Source organism: Sturnus vulgaris, chromosome 6, assembly GCF_052056855.1.
Source record: "Sturnus vulgaris isolate bStuVul1 chromosome 6, bStuVul1.hap1, whole genome shotgun sequence".
Lineage (NCBI taxonomy): Eukaryota > Metazoa > Chordata > Aves > Passeriformes > Sturnidae > Sturnus > Sturnus vulgaris.
In genome coordinates this window covers 28,632,955-28,653,846 of record NC_142248.1, presented here as the reverse complement: position 1 = coordinate 28,653,846, position 20,892 = coordinate 28,632,955, and the positions used below count along the sequence as shown (strand labels likewise).

Below are 20,892 nucleotides of genomic sequence, written 5' to 3'. Positions count from 1 at the left end.
GAACCAGGGCAAACGAGTCAGTACTTTGCTTGGGATAATTAATCCTGATGAAAAGCAGATGTATTTTAATGCTTGCAGAACTTGAGCTTCTATATCTGCTTGGTACTGCACCCATTCATTCGTAACTTGGCTCCAGCTATGGTGCTGCATATCGCTGGTCTCTGTTGAACTGCACAGCCCCTCACTGGATTTGCTGCACACACATTAATTTACAAACCTTCCAGCAGTGAGGGAACTGGCTAGACTGTTTTGAAATATGAGGCTGACTCTAGATGAAATTCTTACCCAGACTTATACCGAGTAGAATTTCTTTTCCAGATCTATTTCAGAGGTCAAGTGGAATGTTGCAATGTCTAAGCCCTTTAGAGACTGCCTGATTTCATCCTATTGCAACCAGTCATACTTCAAAATCCTACATCTTGCTTTTCAGGCTTCAGTTTAACAAGGCTGACTTTGGGTTAAGCAGGTATATTCCTGCTTTTCCCAGTGGGAGCTTCTGGGCTTTCCCCACCCAGTTCTCTTTACTCTGCCTGCCTTCCTCCTTCCTTGTCTCTGTCCTGTACACCTTGCTGATCTATATGGAGAAGAACTTTCCTAGTGAACAAGTATTCAGGAATCCTAAAGCCTTATAATAAAGGCAGGCAAGGTTTCCATTCATTTACTTATGCATTCATTTACACATACACAGATAATAGGATCCTTTCAATTGGAAAGCCCTGTGTAGCTGTGAGGCCTTCATCCTCATTTTGCAAATAGAGAAACTGAGGCAGAGACATTAAATTACTTGCTCAAGAATTTAAGGAGTTGGCAGCAGTCACAGAAGAAGCCAACTTAGTTTGACTAGACATCCATACTTTAGTTTTTAGACATCACTGCTGTCCAGCAAAACAAAGACGAAAAAGTAATAAGGGTAATTTACATATGTCAGAGCTAAACATTACCTCTTTTTCTTGCCATCCTTAATGACCAGCCACCTTGTCATGAATTCGAGTGAGGAATAAATGGTTATTCTGAAGCTTTGCACAAATTTGCTTCTTGAACGTGGGAAAGTTATTTAACCTTATCCAGTAAATTTTCTTCTGCTGAAAAGGTGAATAACAATTTCAAATCAACATCAAATAATTCCAAATTCCTCCTTTCCTTACTATAATTTCATAACATTTCAGCAGGATGTGCCACGATGTACTTAGCATGTGACAGATACTGAGGGAACCAAGACGACAAATACCTTTACCCTACTGTGCTTGATTTACTTCTTTTATATATATATATATATACACACCCACTAAAAGCAAACTAGAGTGATTAGCAATCCTTTTTGCATTTTTTTTAATTCCTTTGGTAACTTCAACCACATTGAAGCAGGTAAGACACTTGCTATGAACTAGTTCACTTAGGGAGATTCTCAGTTTCCTGCAGCTTCGTGATGCTTCTTTCTCCTAGGTGTGGTGCTTTGATTCATCTGACACAACTCTCACAACTGTTTACTCTCTTTTTCCAGCTTCTGGCCATCCTCACTGCTTTTTCTGTCACCTAGAGCTTGGCTCTGACCGGGAAGTGCCTTCCAGTTTTGTCCGCTATGTAGATGTGGAATTTGACATGCCCACCACTTCGGCGTCCAAAGCCGCTGTTCGCTCCATCTCTGTCGAGGACAAGACCGATGTGAGGAAGTGGGTCAACTATTCAGCACACTACAGCTACAAGGTAAAACTGAGCAGTGCTAATCACCATGGTTACTTTGCATGCTTCATGGTCTTGAAAATTATGGGCAGACAAATGAAATACCATGGACAAAAGAGGTGTGAATTTGGCACATGCCAGGCTCTGTGTAGTCGCTACCCATGTGCAGCTATTGGTTCATGGCAAACATGCAGTGGATTATCCCTCAGCAAAGATGGAATAAATTTGCTTGCAGTTGCCTATGGAAGAGCGTGCACACAGCTCTTGGGGATTACCTGATAGGGAGAGTTTGAACAAGGAGTTTTGCTGCTCTTCATAGTGGGAATGCTACTGTGGGAGTCCTAGTGCAGTCCACTTAAATATTTCTTCCTTCTACCTGCCCTAAGGAGAGGAGCAGATAGGAAAGTCCACTATGTATATTCCTGCCAAAATATCTCAGTAAATTTGCATGTTAGCTGAATACTCAGCAGAGAAATTGGCATCCTACCTTGCCTTCTTTGAGTGCAATGATAACAGATTCTGAAAAGACTCTCATGGCAAATATTTTTACTGGTAGTTGTAATTATACTTATAGTAGTTTCTTAAATTCCCTGAAGACAGTATTTGATCTTCCTAAGTATCCCTTTTGAGAATTAAAACATTGGATTATTCCTGAGTTTTTGGAGATGTGGAGACTTAGAACCCAAACATAGATCCCCTTGGCCCTGACCTAATACAAATTGATATCTGTAGGCCAAAACACTTCTGAGCCTGAGGACAGCAGGGAGTGTGCTGATATTTGGGGTAGTGTTAGGTACTGCTTCAAGAAGCAGGGAGTTGGATTTGATAATCTGTATAGGTCCCTTCAAACTCAAAAATCATTTTAAAAAAGTCTTTGTTTTATACATCAGTCTTCGCAGACTTTATAATTAAGGCTGGTTTTCTGCTGTCACATAGGAAGCCACCTATTATCTGCAGATTTGGTTCTGGGTTTGTATTCAGGGTACATCTGGGAATGGTAATGAATATAAAATCATGTGAGTTCTCTGCATGACATCTCTTCTAGAAATTATTTCATGACACTGCTGAATTGTAGAACAGCTTAGATTAGACTGAAAATCCTTATAGTAAATACGTAAGTAAAATAAAATTTTCCCTAATCCTCAGTCTGTTTTTCCACACAACCCTTTCAGTTCACCAAGAGTTTCTTCACCTGAGGTCAAGAGCCACCACGGAGGAAGATTTGTGAATCTTTTGATTTCCTTTCTCATTAAAAATTTTCTTCCTCTTTTTCTTCTACCAGGTTGAAATAGAGCAGAAAAAAAGCTTGAATGAGGATCTGAAGGGAGAAAGCACTGCAAATGTCAATGAATGTGCTACACAGTAAAGGAAGATTAGTCTGCAAGTCCCAATAGGGGTGGTCAAATTAACAAATCTGGAAGAAAGGACTTGCAGGGGTTGGGTATTTATCTTTCAAAACATTCGGGACTACTACTTTTAAAATAATGCTCTGAAGAGTATAATTTTTTTCTTTGTGATGACCCATACTTTGAGAAGAATGTGGTCAGTGGCTTCTTTGGAGGGGATCCACGGGCTTTTGCTGGAACAGTATAAGTACAGTTGTACAGTCAAGCCTGCCTTCTCATCATTTAGGTTCTGCACTCAAGTATGGTCTGGCAACCATCGCAGCCACACCAGAAAACAGCCTTTATCTCACAGTCTTGCCCTGCCTCATTAAGAAGTTTGTTTCAATGCCATTTGGCTTGGCCATTGACTGAATTGCATCCTTCTGAACTGCCAAATAAAAATTCAGGGAGGATCAAGTGAAAAATTATATAAAATCTCCTTTCTGAAATGGTCCACAGAGTGAAAATCCTGAGCATCATTCTGGAGAATCAACACACTCTGCGCCTTAAACAAAGAGAATGGTCTCTGTGTTTAAGTAGATGAACTGCAGACAGGACAGCTGATCACAGAGCTGTTCCTCTGTTCAGTCCTTCCTGTCTCATCCCTCAAATGACAACATGTCACTGTGCACGTTTTCACGGGGTTTGCACAAGTACAAGAAAGCCTCTGCAATTTCTTAAAATTTTTACTTTGTAGTCTGAGCCGTTCTGGTATCTTGACTGAACATGGTCGTGGCTGCTAGCAATAGAGAATGTGTGTTACAGCAGTGGAGATACCAGAAGGACTTTGCTGAGATTAGATCATTCCTGCCTAGAAAGATACTAAAGGGAAAAACATGGGGGTTTAGTTTTGGGTTTGGGTTTTTTGTATGTTCTCTTGGATGGGTAAAAGGGTGGTTATTGAAAATGTCAGAACACAATTACTTTGACAATGTTGTTTGTTTTCCTGAAATTCCTTGGAAGTCTGTCCAGCACAGTATTATTTTCATGTTCTTTCTTGAACCTACAATATAAGTAATTTGTATTTTTATAATACTTCCATTAACTGGGCCCCAAAATCTCTTTTTAAAATTAACAAGCTTCTATCATGGAGATTTTTTATCCTCACTTAGGTGGAAGTAATAGCAAGTCTTAAAACCTCATTCTAAATAAAAATGCAGAAGACATAAATCACTCATTTACACATATTTTCCGAGAAAACAGTGTTAAAAATACCCATTTTTAGTTGTTTCTATGGCTTATGTAATATTTTGTCTCGTAACATTAAATGTAAAGTAAGTAATTTATTAAATCATTTATCTTTTGAAAGGTTACTACTGACTATAAAATACACATTTGGAAAACTTTGGCAATGTAATTTAATATCATGATGAATTAAAATGAAAGCTTTTTTATACATGTATTTCATTCTACATTTAATATAAAAAATTAATACACTCTTGATTTAACCCTGCGACTCCTATAAAAATTATTACAATGTTAAAATCCCAAATAAATAATGAAATTAATTTCATTGAGTCTGACACTGGTAGTGGAAGAATTTAAAATAAATTGTAGGGAACTTAAAAATGTCTTTTTTATGTGCACCTACAGTTCAAGCCTGCATCACCCTAGTGACACATACTTACACAGGTGCACCACTGTGAATATGTAAAATCTCAGTCCTTCTAGGACTTTCTAACAAGCCTATAATACTCCACTACAAGTAGCCCTTCTGGGCCTAGGATGCTCCCTGGAGCACACCAGTTAATAGTAAGCATTTGCAATATCTCTCTGTAAATGGAAGAATGCTGTTAACTTTTATGAAGAATTTTGAGATCAGTGGATTAAAATTTCTGATATTATTAGTGGTAATTTGTATAGGTTGTGAAATATCTGGGAGCATGGGGCTGAATTTGTGACTGACTCTCAGCTCTGGCACAGGCTGGCTGGGATGAGTTGCATGGCAACTCCTCTACAAAATTCACTCCTGTTCAAAGGCATTCCTGTCAAAGGATTTCTGGGTGGTCTTCCTGCTTTTCACTGCAGCTCCTAATGTACAGTTTCTGAAACCCACCATCAAGAAATTAAAAAAAAACAAAACAAGCTGAAGCAATGCTGAGATGTTACTGAGGAAATGTGTCAATGTTTTGTGAAAGAAACGAAGAATTTCTACTCTGACCTGCAGGTTCAGTGTCTGATTTTTTTGCCTATTGCCCCTCAGCTCATGGAAACACAAATAAGTAATACAAGTTAGCAAAGTTATGTTGTACACCTTAAGAGGGGAGAAAATAAAAGGAATATAATTTTCCATCACTGTTGAATTGTTAAACTGTTCAGCCGCTATCATATTTGTGCCACAGAACATTCTGTGTTCCAGTAACTGAAAGATGAATATATTGGAGGTCTATGGATTTCATTTCTTTACCACTTCATCGCTGATCTTTTTTTTTTTTTTAATTTAGAATCAATAAATGAAAAACCTGACTCTTATCTTTCTTGTGTAGTTGTACACAGAAGTACTTCTTCCAGTCATCATGAATTTCTTCAGGCAAAACTGGAAAAGTGTTCTGGTTTATATGAAAGCTATTTTAATCCAGTCTCATCTCCAGAGAGTATTTTTAGAGGTACCTGCCACTGAATTTTCAAGAATTTAGGATTAATACCTCAGCCAGAATTTCAGAAGATCTTATTTGCTTATTTCCTAAGGACTGTAGTAAGTAGTTTGAATTTTCGAAAGACTGCTAATAACCAAAATCTTTATAAAGTCTATTGTTGGTATCACCAGGTGTCTCAACTGAATTCTTTTTTCAGTCCAGCACCATTACGATCATTGAGAATTTGAACACTGGGATCCTAAGTGCCCTTACTGAGGTCTCCACTGTTTTTTATTGATTAAATAGTGCCAATTTTTCAGTGTTACACACTGCCACATATGTACTTTACATATACTCTTCACCCATGTGAGTATAGTAGTAGTTTGAACAGACTTTTGATTGGAGTGAAGGGAAAAGATCTGAGAAGTTTGTGAGTTTGAAAGTAGCAGAAATTATTTAGATACAAGCAGTGCCTGTAGTGGGGGTGATTTTTTTTTTTTACGCATGTGGAAAAATCTCTCTGACTAGTTTCAGATTACTACTTCCTTTAAGAAAGATGCAGTCATTGTCCTTTGATATATTTGAAAGCTTTGTAGTACTCAAACACTCCATGCAGGAAATGTGCCTTCAAGGTAAGCATATGTTTACTCCCTGAAGCAATTCTCACTTTCAGTCCTCTTTCTATTTCTCATTATGGTTTTATTATTTGTACTGTGGTAAGACTTGAGGCATTGTATGGAGAATTTTGCCTAGAAACATAAAGTGTCTTTGATCACAAGGGGTAAAGATGAGCAATATCTCCAGGCAGCTGAGCTTATTTTAGTTAATGTCTCTTACATTTATTAACTATCAACACTCTGCTAAAAAATGAAAATGACTGAATTCAGCTGAGAAATACTAAAACTGACTGATGTTATTTTTGTGTAGATTTAAATTTAGTCATCCTATGAAGGAGTCAGAAACAGAAGTGTCATTATAAACACTGCAGAAATAATTTTCCTTCTCTGGTGGGTTGCTGGCTGACAGTTACTTGATAGGATGTCCAACACCTGTCCACATTATTTAGTAGCTGATAAATCTTCCTCTTGAACAGTCACCTCCCAGGATAGAGAGCAATTGGGTGCAAAAGAGCATGAAAGCAAGTGAAAAAGCTGTATAAAATTCAGCCTGGAGGTGCTTACTTTTTTGCTTGCATAGAATTCTCAGTAATTTCTTTGGCCCTTCAGTACACTAATCAAGTCCTTGATAGGTCACCTGTGTTACAGATGGTGAAAAATCTCTTTCAGCGACTCTTAGCAGTTGGTGTGCATAGCTGTATTAATCTCTAGAACAGACCAGGACCAGAATTGGCAGCACGCAGAGATCACTTATGGATTAAGTACTTACCTTCTTCTGCCACTGAAATTAAATCTGCATCGACTTGTCTAAGATACAAAATTTTGTGTGGTAACATGCACAGCTGTTGCTAATGTTCCTGCTTTGTTCAGTCAGCCAGCCACCCCCCACACATTCAGCCATCCATCCTCCCATCCGTCCTACCTCCCCTCCCTCTCTCTCTTGCATACTTGCAGTTCATTCTTTGCACTATTGACATTGATTGGTTTAATTACTATTTTGTAACATGTTCCTACCTTCTTATTTTGTAAAAATAAGTAAGTCTATACACTGGCAAACTTCGTAGAAGCGGTTTATTGTTTTTCTTTATATCAGTTGAAATGGAATGTCATGTTTTGTTTAAACTATGTGAAAATTTAAATAAATGTTAAGATGAAACAGCATATCCACATTTTCACTGTGAAATTGAAGTTGTATGTGCTATATATTCTCATAAATCAGAGGTTCTTGAATTCAGAAGAGGAAAGGGAATAGTTTGAATAAGGGACAACATAAATTAGAAGTAATGGGACTACATACAGAAAAGAGATTACTTAATTTCATCATGCAGATTGAACAGTAGACTGCAAAGGAAATGGAGCAGGCCTAGAGCTTGAGCCACATAACAGTTTGAAGTAGTACTAACATAATATGGAAGATGGCCCAGCATTTGAACAAATCCATCCTGAAACAAAGTAATTGAGGATTGAACTTCTGCTCAGTGGTCTCTTCTTTGACCACTAAAACCAGGAGTACATTAAACTTCCCGTATCTTCCTATGATCAGAACATCTGTTTGCAAAGCAAATGTAAGGTCTAAACTACATAGAGTCCATGCTATGATTTTCTGTGTTCTTTCAAAGTTCAGTAAGCCATGTGTCATTTCATACATCTTCCCACTTTTCTCAGAGTCACTGAGACACACTTCAGTCTTGTTTTTCCCAGAAGCATTCCTTGTATCAGACTGAGGAGCTGGGCACTTCTCTTGGCCAAATAAAATCAGATACTCATAATTGCTGTTCAGAGTATTCCTCTGAGATCAATACAACTGACAGTAAATCAACCATTTTACAGTATGAGAAAATGGAGGTACACAAGGTACAATGCCTCATATTTGTTATTTAAGAGTAAAATCAGGTCAGCCAGAAGAAACAAGGAAAGTTAACATTCAGGGGCTGTTAGTACTAACACTAATATGCATAGTACTAACTAATATGCATAATGTTCTTAAAAAGAAAGACTTAGAGAAAAAAACTGAAATTTTAAAACAAAGGAGCTCAAAGTTCCTTGGCAATAGTGTAATGCTTAGAGATAAGCCAAAATAACACCCTACAAGAGATGGGGAAGTCAAGAGCACCAGTGCAATGTGTACCCAAACAAAAAACATTACTAGAGTGAGACAGCACAATTTGGAGAGGAAAAAGCCAGTTTTCTTTCAGTACTCTTAGTTGCCCTGACTAATCCAGATATGTTGTAAATTTTTAAGACAAAAAGTACTGAAGGTCAGCTGGAGATGAAGCAAAAGATGGAGGAGCAACCCACTGTTTCAGCTTAGGTGCAGGTGTGGGTCACAGCAGATGTGTCTGAAAAATGAAGTGCACCAGTCCCAGAAAAAACTAATGTCCTTTTGGTCACAGTATCAGAAGCCCAACAGCAACTAACTGCTGTATATAAAAAAGTAATTGAAATAATATTTTATACACTAGCTATGAAAGGTGCCTTTCTCAACTCTGAATAATAGGACAGCAAAGCCTCTAATGGACAGGGGTGAGAGCAGTACTGCCTTCAGTAGCACTGGGGTACTTCAACGAGTGGCAGACATGCTGGGGTTCAGGTGGTCTGGGCAGACTGGTCCTCCCCTGGTTTGGGGCCTTCTGCAGACTCCCAGTTGTTATTACCCCAGGGACTGTAGATAAACTGGGAGCAGTCAGCTCAGCCCAAAGAGCTTCTAAAGGAAAAGGCTGAATACAGGCTGAATACAGCTGAAAGTAACTTCTTAAATTGGGAGCCTCTTTTGTAAAGGTTTTCCTAATGCAGGACTGAAAAGGAGACTTCAGCTCCTCTGTGGAAGGGAACAAATTTGTTAGGGCATGGGCAGTTCAGCAATTGTACTAATACAGAGAGTACTCAGATTCAAAGGGAATGAAGTGAGAAAACCTCGTGTCAGTGCTGAGATGCAGGCAGAGTAGCAGATACAGCATGATGAAATTGTGACTTGACTGACATTGCTGCTTAGCAAATTGAGTCCATGGTATCAGTCCTCCCTGGAGAAGTGAACCACAGATTGGAACAAGGCATTTGCATGTGTGCTCACACTCCATGAGTTCTCAGAAGTGAAGGGACTCTTGCTCTCTAGTGGTCACTGCCAGGTTCTTGCCTGGATTATTGACCTGCTGCACCAAGCAGCCTCAATGAATCACAAGTCTCACTGGTTTTCAAGACTGTGAACCCCAGGCAGAATTTGGTCTGTTGTAAACCAGTTGGATCTCAAAATTGGGTGTAAGAGTTGACTACCTCAGCTGATTCCATGTTTAGCTGAGGACAACAGAAAAATTAATTTTTCAGTGGTGTTGACTAGCCTTTTCACCCAAGAAGTCCTTACCTGTCTACACAGTCATGCACATTAAATTTACATCCATGATGCACTTCAAATACCTCCAACAGAAAAAGCTGTAGTAGGATAATGTTTATTGTCTATAAAAAACAAAAGCATTTGTGTGTGTTGTATAGGCATGCAAGGATATAAACAATTATGCATTTATGGAAAGAACAATTCGACAAAAATGTTTGACCTTTTTATTTTCTGGACCCTTTTAAAAGAGACAGCCACTCCCCACTGTCCCGAGGAAAGCCACTGTGGCTCACTCCAAGTCCGGGCAGCCAAGCCCACTAACCCTGTCTGGCCAACTCCCATGCAGCTGCTGCCTCATTCTGGAAGTACAAAAATTCACAAAAGCTCTCATAAATTTGCATGAAAGATGTCTCCAAACACCAGCCATTCCTGTATGTGACCCAAACTACCACAGTTCTATACAGCCAAGTTCAGCTTGGGTTTTCAAGCCAGGTATTCCCCCACTCTCCCTGTCTTGAGGATTCCAACCTGCTGCTGTGCTCACAATGAGCACTGTGTACTATAAAACTGTGCATTTGTCAGAACACTGCACGGCTGGCAAGTGAAGGGGCTTGGGATGCCTTTCTCCTTGTTTGAGGCCACCTAGAGGGTCGGTACAGAGGTGGACACAAAGACTGAAAAGAATTGAAGACTATTGAAGACTTCAATTGAAGAATTGAAGAATTGAAGAGTAGTGACCAAGTTTGTCAATCCTTGATTGCAGTTTATGAAATTCTGTTGAGTATATTATGGAAATAGTCCTTGGAGAGGAATTAGACACCAGACCTACCCTCTCCCTCCATCCAAGTTGCTTTCTCTTTTGAGCTCACTGAACCTAGAAGGCCTGTTGCCAAGTAAAAGTACATAATAGGATAAATAATAGCACCATTTGAGGCTAGCTCCTTATCTGTTTGCTGAGGTGCTGTGGAAATGGAACTGTTTAAATACATCCTTATAATGTATTTTCTAAGAAGCAAATTGTTAAAAAAACGATTCTTCCAGAAACAAAATTATCTTTCTGTATTACAGCCTGGCACAAATACAGCTACATGCCTTTGAATATTAGGGGCAGTTTTCCTTCCCATTTACAAAAGAGCACAAGACAATCAGTTTCAATCTCTCCTGAAGTAGTTTCTTACCTAAATTTTAGGTTTAAGAAAATTATGTATTAGTTACTAATTTTCAGCTTACATTAACCATTTAGTATTTACCATGCACTGAGTCGATATTCATAGGAGTTACACCCAACAATCATTATTCTCAATGCAGGGGATACTGGACAGTTTTAGCTCAAAGAAGAAAAATTTGAAAGTGTATTTCTCTTATTTGTTTTTTGCTGGGGTTACTATACTGCCGTAGGAGTTCTGCCTCCCTCTTGTGGCTACCTCTTTTACTTTCAGCTTGGAAGAGAAACATTCACAGTGCAGCCATGATCAGAGTTCCTGATATAAGTCTCCTCAAGTTTAGTAAAAAAAGCCCGATTATGTCTGGATCCTCCTATATAAAAAAAAAAATTAAAATTTTAAAATAATAATAAAAATTGTCTACCTAAGAGAGAGATTCCTTTTCACACTCATGTGGGAATAACTGAACATATTTTGTAACATCAGTGGTAATTCAGGGTGGTTACGTTTTGTAAGTGGGTCTGAATGTTTGGATTCAAATCAGCCACATGTAGGAGCTCCACCTAGGAGCTACTAAGATACACTTCAGGGAACATGATATTTTCAAGTCATGCAAAAACCATGGCCTATATATTTTAGGATATCACTTTTTCTTTCCTATCACCTTCCATTTATATATGTAGTAGTCCTTTTCAAACATTAAGAAATCAAGCTATCTGAAGAGTCAAATAAAGTACTGTACCTCTAAGATGATAGGAGAACCAAGACAGCATTAAATGTCTGCCTTGGAATGGTAGAGCCCCAGCTGAATGCAGATATAATATCCTTCCATTGCTTCCCCAACCCAGAATATCTTCTCCCTTCAAAGTCCTTAGCAGACTTACAGAATTTGCAGGGTGACTGACCTTGAGTGTGCCTGCTCTGTGCCCTTCATTCTTTTGCAATTTACACTGATATCAATATAACCTGAAACACCATTAAGAAAGAGATGTGAGTTTTGAAAGCCATAGCTAGAAAGTGGGCACGAGGGACTTGAACATCTGCAGCAGAAGTAATGGAGAGAATAAGCTGCACAGTTCAAACACTACTTCTGGTCATCTTGCTTTGTCAGGTCTAAAACAAAGTGTTTTTCTAGTTCTACATCACTTGGTTGCATCCTCCAGCTTCATCCCCAACTTCATCTGGCTTTGGCAACAGGGCAAGGGACTTGCTTTGATCTCTCATATATTTTTGTAACTGTTCAGATGATGTGGATTCGAGACCTTATCACTTTGGCTTTGAAGGTACTCCGATTCACTTCATATTAGATGATACTCATCAGCACCTCCTTGACAGTGAAAACATTCATGGGAGCTGAGCCCAGCTAAGCTCAAAGTACGGACTGCCAGGGGCTGGCTACAATAACAGTTAGAACTTCTTGGAAAAAAACATCCCTTGTGCCTACAGACCACATCCAAGGCAGCATTGCGTCCTCACCCTGTATTTTTAACACTGTGTATCTGAACAGATGGGTCAGAGCAGGGTCAGTCTCTCCAGCAAAAATGCAGCTGTCTGAAAACTCTATAAACTGGAAGTTCTGTTTCCTGCTCAGCAGGTTTTCTGCTCATACCATAAAATAGTGCAGGTATTGCAGATGTGACAGGATGCCTCACTAGAAATATTTTCTTTCAACAGAGATACAGCCACACTGACCACTAATATGCCCAGAGCCTCGGTGGGAGAAGTGAGATGGCTGATGTCAGTAGGCCATATTGCAAATCGAGTAAGATCTATACTGGAAGATGATGCTTATGATGGAGAAACTCCCTTTCATTCTAAAGCAGCAAGGCAGGGAGTAGGAAGCAGCTGAGGGAAAATGTGAGTTCCAGTCTATAAGTGCAGCTTCCCATTTTTTGACATGTTGGCAGCTGTCAAAATTTTGTTATGCCAAAGACTCCCAGGTTATATATCAATTACCTTGAAGGCTGGAGCAGAGAGGAGCTCTGGAAATGGGTCACAGGTTAGGAATGACAATAAATGTCTAGGGTCCTATAGCTTCACTACAGGATGAACTGGGCTAGCTCATTCCTGCTGTTATTCTTTCTCTTAAAGCCAGGGACTCCAGCTGCCCAGCAGTTCTCACACTAGTGCACTTTTGCAGTGAGATAATTTGCCTCAGAATGAGAACTCCACATTAACTACTCATAAGCCACAGGTTGGTTCCAGCTGAGTTTATGTTCACTGTTCCTCACTGAGAAGACTAAATTCAGCCAAAACTGAACTGGAGTTGTTTTCCGCAAATTCCACCCGGTCCTGTGGAAAACAACCCTAGGACTTATCAAGGGAAAAAAAAAAAATCTGCTTTTCTGCTTGTCTGTCTGATGCCTTGATGCCTCTCATGCTGGGTCCCAGAGGGGACACAGGATCACCTCTGAACAGGCTGCCAACTGTAGGGCACACCTATGGTTTTTCCTTGAAAGCTGTTCACTCCTTGCCCTTAAATTAGCTCTATGAAGTTCTCAGCAACCCAGAAGCTGGTGTGGATTGCAAGGACACTCATCTGGGCACAAAGGAAGAGAAGTATTAAGTGGGAGTGAGCATCTGAAATGGAACAAACCTGCCTCGCACAAAAGCATTTTTAGCAGACATGTGAATATGTGGCTGGAGGAAAAACCACCGAGTAAAATACATCACAGCACATCTCTGCTTGGTGGCAGCAGCCTGTGTGCTGTCTCCCACTCTGCCAGCTGTGCCAGGGTAGCTGAGGCTACACACACACACATACACTCCCAAAGGTATCAGAGTTATCACTCACACAGACCAGCACCATGCCATAGTTACACACTGTGTATCTATATTCTGGCATACCCCAGGTGAATTACTCTATCTTAGGTCACCACACAGAGCCTGAAGTATGTAAGCTCCCAAAGGCATACTATATAGGTCACTCTGCAAATTTTTCTCTGTGGATATTTCACCTTCTGATGATTGCATATATAAGGGATAATTTTGCTAAAGTTAATTCAGTTCTGCTGTGGACCTCTGCACATTATAGCTGATGGCTGGAATATATGGTAGTAGTCAGTAAAAACATTTATCAGCATGCCATGTACAGCTCTGCTTTGGATCAGTAAAGTAGGACATCACGTATGAGGACACTAATTGGTATTTTTTAAGTCTGGCTTTTTTAAATCTGATTTCTTTGTTGTTTGGTGTCACAGATCAGAGCCAGCAATATTTTGGCTGTTGCTGAAACATCATCACAGCTACGTAGCTGTAACTCATAACAGTTACAGTCTGAGTGCATAATGTTACTACTTCAAAAGCACTTCAGTACTAATGCAGAATGTGTAACTCAGAGGCACTCCTTTACTTCACACCCTTTCAGAGAAGCTCTAACCTTCAGAATTTTAGGGACTTTTTTTTAGCTATTTAAGCATTGATACTCTAGTACTCTGTATTCAAATTATGAATCATCCAGTTTGTGGAGACTTCAGCATTATGTCAAACATGCATACGAAAAATGAAGGGGTGGTCTATGCTCTAAGACCAGTAATCTTCCTGCTACAAGTATGAGATTTTGATTACAGCAAGCAGGGTGTGCATTTCAGTAATGGCCAATTCTTATTCAATAAAAGGAAGCCTGGAGACTTTTCTACATGACAAAGCAGTTGGCAACAATGTTGTTTTGAAGCATTTCCTCCTCTGGTCACTTACTTCTACTTCTGTCAGCTCTTTCAGTTGCATTAACACATCTTTTGTGGAGCTGCCCTATGAACCAGATCAGGAAACTGATCCAGGTTAAAAATTAGCCAGCACAGGAGGGGAAATTAAAAAAAAAAAAAGAAAAGGCGGCACAGCAAGGAACTGACAAAAGCAGAGCGTGGTGGCACAGAAACAGAACGAGCACACAGTGGTATGGGAAGGAAGTACTAATGCCTGAAATCCTCATTATCACTGAATACTTGGGGGTCGTGAGAAAAACTGAGTCCGTGTCTCAATTAAGTTTTACAAATTAAGTGTAGTTTTGTCAACCAGAAACATTAAAAAATCCACAGTCTCTGGTCCACAAAATCCACAATGGCAAAAATCTCTACTAAAGTGTAAAATAAGTGCAGCATATGGCAAGAACCTGGAAAAGACCTACTTGTCTCCTCTAGCTGTACCTGATAATTCACGAGAAACAGGTGCTTTAAAGACCACGGTGCAAAGGTGTGAAAGTATTCCTTGAGGAAAGTCAATTTCCGAAGCAGAGGAGGCACGAGTGGTCCTAGAAAAGGAATGGTTTCTGCAAAAGCTGACATGGAGTCTGTATATGTCAGATAGGGAACTATGATACTGCTAGAAGAGAAATCCTGGCATTGACAGGAGAGGGTCAAGCAGTTGTTAGTGGCAGCTTTAGAAGAAAATCTCTGATTGATCCCCTGGCTTTTGTGGTGCTGTTCTTCAGTCTGAAGAGGTGAGAGATCTGTTGAAAACAGATTGGGACAGGAGCTACAGTAATGAACAGTAGCTCGTCACCTGCTCATGTAGTCTTCTGTGAAGCTGCAACTTGGGTGTTTTGCTTGGGGCAGGGGAAGATTGCTTTCTTTTGTTGGTAGCTATGTGGCTCTGACCGGATAACTAAGTGCATAATTTTATTGTCCAGTTTAGAAATGCCCTAATGAGAAAGGGATATATATAAGTTGTTAGCAAAAAACTATATGTATTCTGACAGTAAACAATCTATATTAAAGAAAAAATTATTCATATTTCCGACTTTGCTTCAGTAAATACTTGGTAAGAGTAGAGCAGGCCCGAGACTCTACGAATCTAATAATGAAATAAAATCTTCATGTGTAACTCAGAGGCACTCCTTTACCTCACACCCTTTCAGAGAAGCTCTAACCTTCAGAATTTTAGGGACTTTTTTCAGCTTTCTTGAAGGCCTAGCCTGCTCTAGCACTTCAAAGATGAGACTTCATTGAAACATTGTCTGCTCTCTGAAAGATCATGAGATGCAAAATACATTGCTGTAGGATGAGAAGGTTTAGCTCTCTGTGGGCTGTGAGGAGGGCTGTTGAATTGTACATATACTAGACCCTTAATACTGGTGTTAGTGTGCTTTGATAAAGCATATTGCTGTGCTTCAAATTCTAGATATGAGAGTAGTCCCACTAGAAGAATAGAGGGACTTTGCAGTAAGGGTGATGTAAGCTATTTCATTCCATTTCTGCCTTGCTAAAAAAAAACATTTTGGAAAACCTACTGCTGAAGGCAAAAGGGACATGTTTATTTGTTTTGGCTTCCAGCTACTAGATCATGGTGAGCAGACTGTTAGGAGAATGTCAATTAAAATATATATTTTATACCATTCAATTAGGGAATTTTTATTCAATACCTGAACAGTCTGAAAGTCATATCATGTAAATTTTGTTATGTGTCAGCCTCCCTTTTGATACTTGAGGGCTTGTTGCATCCAGAAGAGCTTCATTATGATATGTCTGCTTTTAACTTCTGCGTGTGCCCAACATTTTTGATTGTGGCTTGGGCCACTTTTGTTTTTAGGTCTGTATGGACACTTTAAAACCCCAAAGAAACAAAAAGAACAAAAACAGCCACCCCTCACAAACAAACAAAATTTCTCAAATTTTATTTAAGATTATATTCTCTCTTTGGTACAGTGAATGGAAGCAGTGAGAGAGACTTAGAGGAGAAAATAAGCTCTAATCTCACAATGTGTGAACAGCACTTCAAGAAGCATTTTCCCTTAAGAACATTTTTTTGACTGTCTTAGTTCTTAGTGTATGTTGTATGTTCCTGTTTTATCCTTTAACACATGCTATTGCAATTTGAAGTTTAAATGTGTATCTCACTCTTGTGGAAACATGCCATTTCAGACATTGGAGAAGGTTTACTTTTTGACTAATAATACTAATGTGTTGCCAAAGCTTTCTGAAAATTGTTCAATGGCTTGGCTTGTTTTTAAGGTAAGAGTATAATAAATATACTGGGTGAAAATTGTATGTTGTCTTCATGCCTGAAGCAGGAGACTTTACCAGTACAAGAGCAGATTGATAATGTGGACAAGACAACGATGACAACTCTGGAAGATGTGCTGATGGTGAGCATCATTCTGTCATCTCATCCTGTAATATAATTAAGACCAATTTTTGTTTTCCTTGCTCGACCACCCCCCTCAGAGGGAAGGGGAACTAGCAGACATAATCACAAGTCATCAACAAAACAAGTTTTATTTTGTTTCAAGAAAAACTAGGAAGGAAATTAAAAACCACTGTTGTCAGCAACACCTCGTACTAAGTCCTCTATTTTTCACTGTATGATCAGACATGATTTCAAAGAAAAATGAGTGTATGCTGATACTGCTGTGGTAGTGATTTCTCCAGGTGCAGGAGATCACGCATACTCATCATCTGCTCTTGGGGGCCAAAGAGTAGTTTCAAAATTTTTTTTTTTTACAATTTTCAGATGAACCAAAAAAACCTCAATTAAAAAAAAAACCCCTAAATAACAGAGAAAAATAGAAATTAAGATTGCAACTTACACTGAATGTGTTTTAACTTAACATCAAGATTTTGTGGTTCTTTCTTCCAGCTCAGTTACTAGCTGATGGTCTCCTGTGGCAATCACAGATACTTTGCATCTTTGACTTTCTGGATTCAAGAGTGTCCCATCCCTCCCCTATTAGCAAATACTTATACATCAGTTATCTCTTTGGAAATGTCTTCTTGAAAGATGTGCTGTGTAGAACAACCCAGTAGAACTTGCCAAGAACTTTAAAATGGAATGGTGGCCAACTCAAAAATCATACTGAAGAAAATTTATTTCTTCCTTGCCACCCCCTGCAGCTCCCTACTCACAATTTCCATGATAGACTACAAAGATGAACTACAGATATCCCCATATCCTAGACCCTTTGTATTAATTTAGCTACTGTTGCAGTGGTAAGTAATTTGCCCTGCTGAGGAGAAGCAAGGGATGCTTCTGAACAGGCTGGGAATCATCCAAGGTACACAATGTAGACTGTGTGTCTCTGACTGCAAAAAAGATGGTTTGTCTTCGTCTCAAACACTTGATAGAAAAAGAAATATGATTGTGTCTAGGATTGAGTGGGAACTTTTTAATATTATTTCCTTCTCTAACACACTAAGGATCAGTTTTTGATCTTGAGCACAAATTGTTTTTTCCTTATACTATCTCATATTTGGCATGATTTTTGCATTAGAGGAGAAAGTTTGCCCAAATGTCATCATCTTTGCTCTTGATGTAATGTCCACTTTCACTATGGGGCTCAAGTCTACATAGGCCAATAGCTAAAATAGAAGTGCCCACTCAACAGTACAGCTGACATTATTGCTAAACCTGGTGAAGCCACCCTGTCAGTGGCAGAAATCTCAGGGAGAAAGATGACAGACAGGGTAACATACAAACTTAGGAAGATTCATGCTTGCCCAGCAAACAAAGGAGAATGCTGGCAGATAAACATAGATAACTATAAAAATAATGTTGTTATGTAACTTATGCCTTCTGAGGCTCCCCAGACTATCAGAGTTGCTCCTGCACTGTACACAAGCATGTATGTTATTCCAGTCTAACAAAATGCTAAATGAAGTAGAATCCCTTAACATGCATACAGCAGGCAGCCAGGGTGAACCAGACTTCAGGAAGTGGCCAACTCGCTTGATTCCCCAAGCAGCAGCTGAATTGCCATGAATTAAATGGACCATTAGTCTGACTCAATGGGGCATTTCTCATGAGGGCTTGATTTTTTTCAGCAATATTCTTCAGAGGCACTCAGGGGTTCGCAGTGCTGTGCTACACTGGATATTAGTGCCTGAAAAACCGTGAGAGGGCTGTGCACATAGGTCTTGCCTTCTGAGAAGGCAGTCTGATGAAATATGGAAAGCAGCATGGCACCAGACTGAGGCAGTACTGCTAACATACCCACATGTTAAATTTTTAATCTATTTAGTAAGCACTCTGAAAAAGTGGGAGGGGGTTCCAGGGTATGAAACTGTAGCCATGCAATGCCTTCTTTTGAAAAGAAAAGGGGTATGAATGGCAACCTGATTCCTTCCTGGTAACATGCCAGTCATTTTGGCAGTTTTATTTCACAGTGAAGTACAAACTTTTTCCAAGAGACTACTACCTTACTATCAGAGGCATCAGAAGTCAAGTAACACCAGCATCCCAATGAATCCCTGTAATTCATTCATCAGACTATGAATTAGGGCTTCTGAGTGGGCAAATCCTCTTCAGTCCTATTGGCTGTGCTATGCAGGTGGAAAAATCCAGCAAAAAGGTGAGGTTGGACAGGTGAGAATGGTAGAACTTTGTAGACTATATTATTTTTTTGGCCAGGGGTCCAGCAATGCACCCAGTGAATACTGACTTTATTAGCCAACCCACTCTAAAGCAACCACTCATGTTCCTATGCAAAATCTGCACTCCAGCAGGGAAGGTAGCTGTGTTACTGTAGAAATGAAAGATTTTGATGAACCAGAGGGGAAGGCCTCCTGTATCCACTATACATATTAACAAACTCCTCCCCATCAAAAGATACCAGACAGGAGTTCCTGAACTTGTTACTAGGGCTAGTTAATAGAGAGGACTTCAGGCTGAAGGTTACATAACAAATGTAGTTTACACCACCACAATTGTTGAAGAAATGTAACGTACTATGCCTTGTGTATACCAAGTCAGAATTAAACGTTATTTTTCATTTCTGTTTGAGTGGACTTCACACAGGTGAGTTATTGGTGGAGATCTAAGGGATGAGTGGAGTTCAGAAGTTGTGCTAAGGACTGAGCAAAGGCGGGAATGGTTAACACTGATAGAACAATACTCAGAGTTGAGAAGATTTTCCTATATTACGTGCCTCTCATAGGCTACGGTAGAGAAAGAGGATAAAGAGGGAATGAAAGAAAAGACAAAAAAGCAGGAAAAATAGAAGTTAAGCCAGCTGGCAAAGCTCTGACAACCGTTTGCACAGACGGGAGATCCTGTTGTCATCGACTTGGTGAAGAATTGTTAAAAGCGGCAATGTTGCAGATCAGTAACATCTGTAGGCCTTAACGAGACCCCGAGGAAGGACATCTGTAAATTCTTAGGTTGTGCTGCCTGCCTCTTCCTGGCCAGCTCCAGCCTCAGCTACCAGCCCAGGTGGTGGCACACTGCCTACAACAGTGGCACCTAGGCCTGGGCAGCCTTTAATCTTGTAAGGGAAGGCACCAGTGCTCACAATGCTGAGTGGGGCTCATGAACTCCTTTCTTGTGGGCCCAGAAGAGCCATTTCTGCCTTGCAGTGATTACTTGTGGTTTTTAATTGCCTTGGAGCAGCCTCTCAGGGACTGAGGTGAAGTGTGTTGATTTCTGCAGAGCCTGGCACCGGTTGTGACCAGCAGCATGGGCAGCAGGGCCTGAGCCACCTCCTCTGTGAGGGCTGCCAGCCCTTCTCCCAGCACTCTGCCCTGGCGTGGCTACCACAGCCTAGCCCTGGCCAACAGCAGCTGAACACGAGTCAGTGTGTGCCCAGGTGGCCAAAAAGGCTGATGGCACCTTGGCCTGTATCAGCAATACTGTGACCAGCAGGACCAGGGCATTGATTTTATCCCTCTATTTGACACTGGTGAGGCTGCACCTTGAATCCTGTGCTCAGTTCTGGACCTCTCAGTTCAGGGAAGACATTGAGGTGCTGAAGTGTGTCCAGAGAAGGGGAACGGAGCTGGTGAAGGATCTGAAGCCTAAGTCTGATGAGAAGCAGCTGAAGAAGCTGGGGTTGTTTAGCGTGGAGGAAGGGAGGCTCACGTTTTTGTTCTCTACAACCGCCTGAAAGAAAATTGTACCCAGGTGGAGACTTGCCTCTTCTGCCAGGCGACCAGTGACAGAACAGGACAGGGAGGTTGGCGATTAGAGTGAATTTCTTCACGTAAAAGGTGATGAGACATTGGAATGAGCTGCCCAGAGATGTGGTGGAGTCAACACCCGTGGAAGTGTTTAAGGCAAAACTCGACGTTGACACTTAGTGCCCTAGTCTAGCTGACACGGTAGTGTTCGGTTATTGGTTGGACTCCATGTTCTTACAGATCTTTTCCAAACTAAACGATTCCGTTTTCCTGTCCCGCACGCGACCACGGAACGCCGCGCCCCGCCGCAGCCTGCCGC

The 20,892-nt window shown here is 40.3% G+C and overlaps 1 protein-coding gene and 1 long non-coding RNA gene across 3 annotated transcripts in view; one reads left to right on the top strand and one right to left on the bottom strand.

Annotated features, from left to right (window-relative positions):
* Positions 1-7,419, top strand: part of STON2 (stonin 2) — a 70,430-nt gene extending 63,011 nt beyond the window's left edge. For both annotated transcript variants that reach the window (XM_014869834.2, XM_088167436.1), the window contains exons 6-7: positions 1,502-1,704; positions 2,963-7,419. In XM_014869834.2, the coding sequence (XP_014725320.2) occupies positions 1,502-1,704; positions 2,963-3,046 (287 nt within the window). In that variant the 3' untranslated portion in view covers positions 3,047-7,419. The remainder of the gene's footprint in view (positions 1-1,501; positions 1,705-2,962) is intronic.
* Positions 1-20,892, bottom strand: part of LOC148223385 (uncharacterized) — a 37,170-nt gene that overhangs the window by 14,720 nt on the left and 1,558 nt on the right. The window contains exon 2 of the long non-coding RNA XR_015804653.1: positions 942-2,061. This is a non-coding gene — a long non-coding RNA (uncharacterized LOC148223385). The remainder of the gene's footprint in view (positions 1-941; positions 2,062-20,892) is intronic.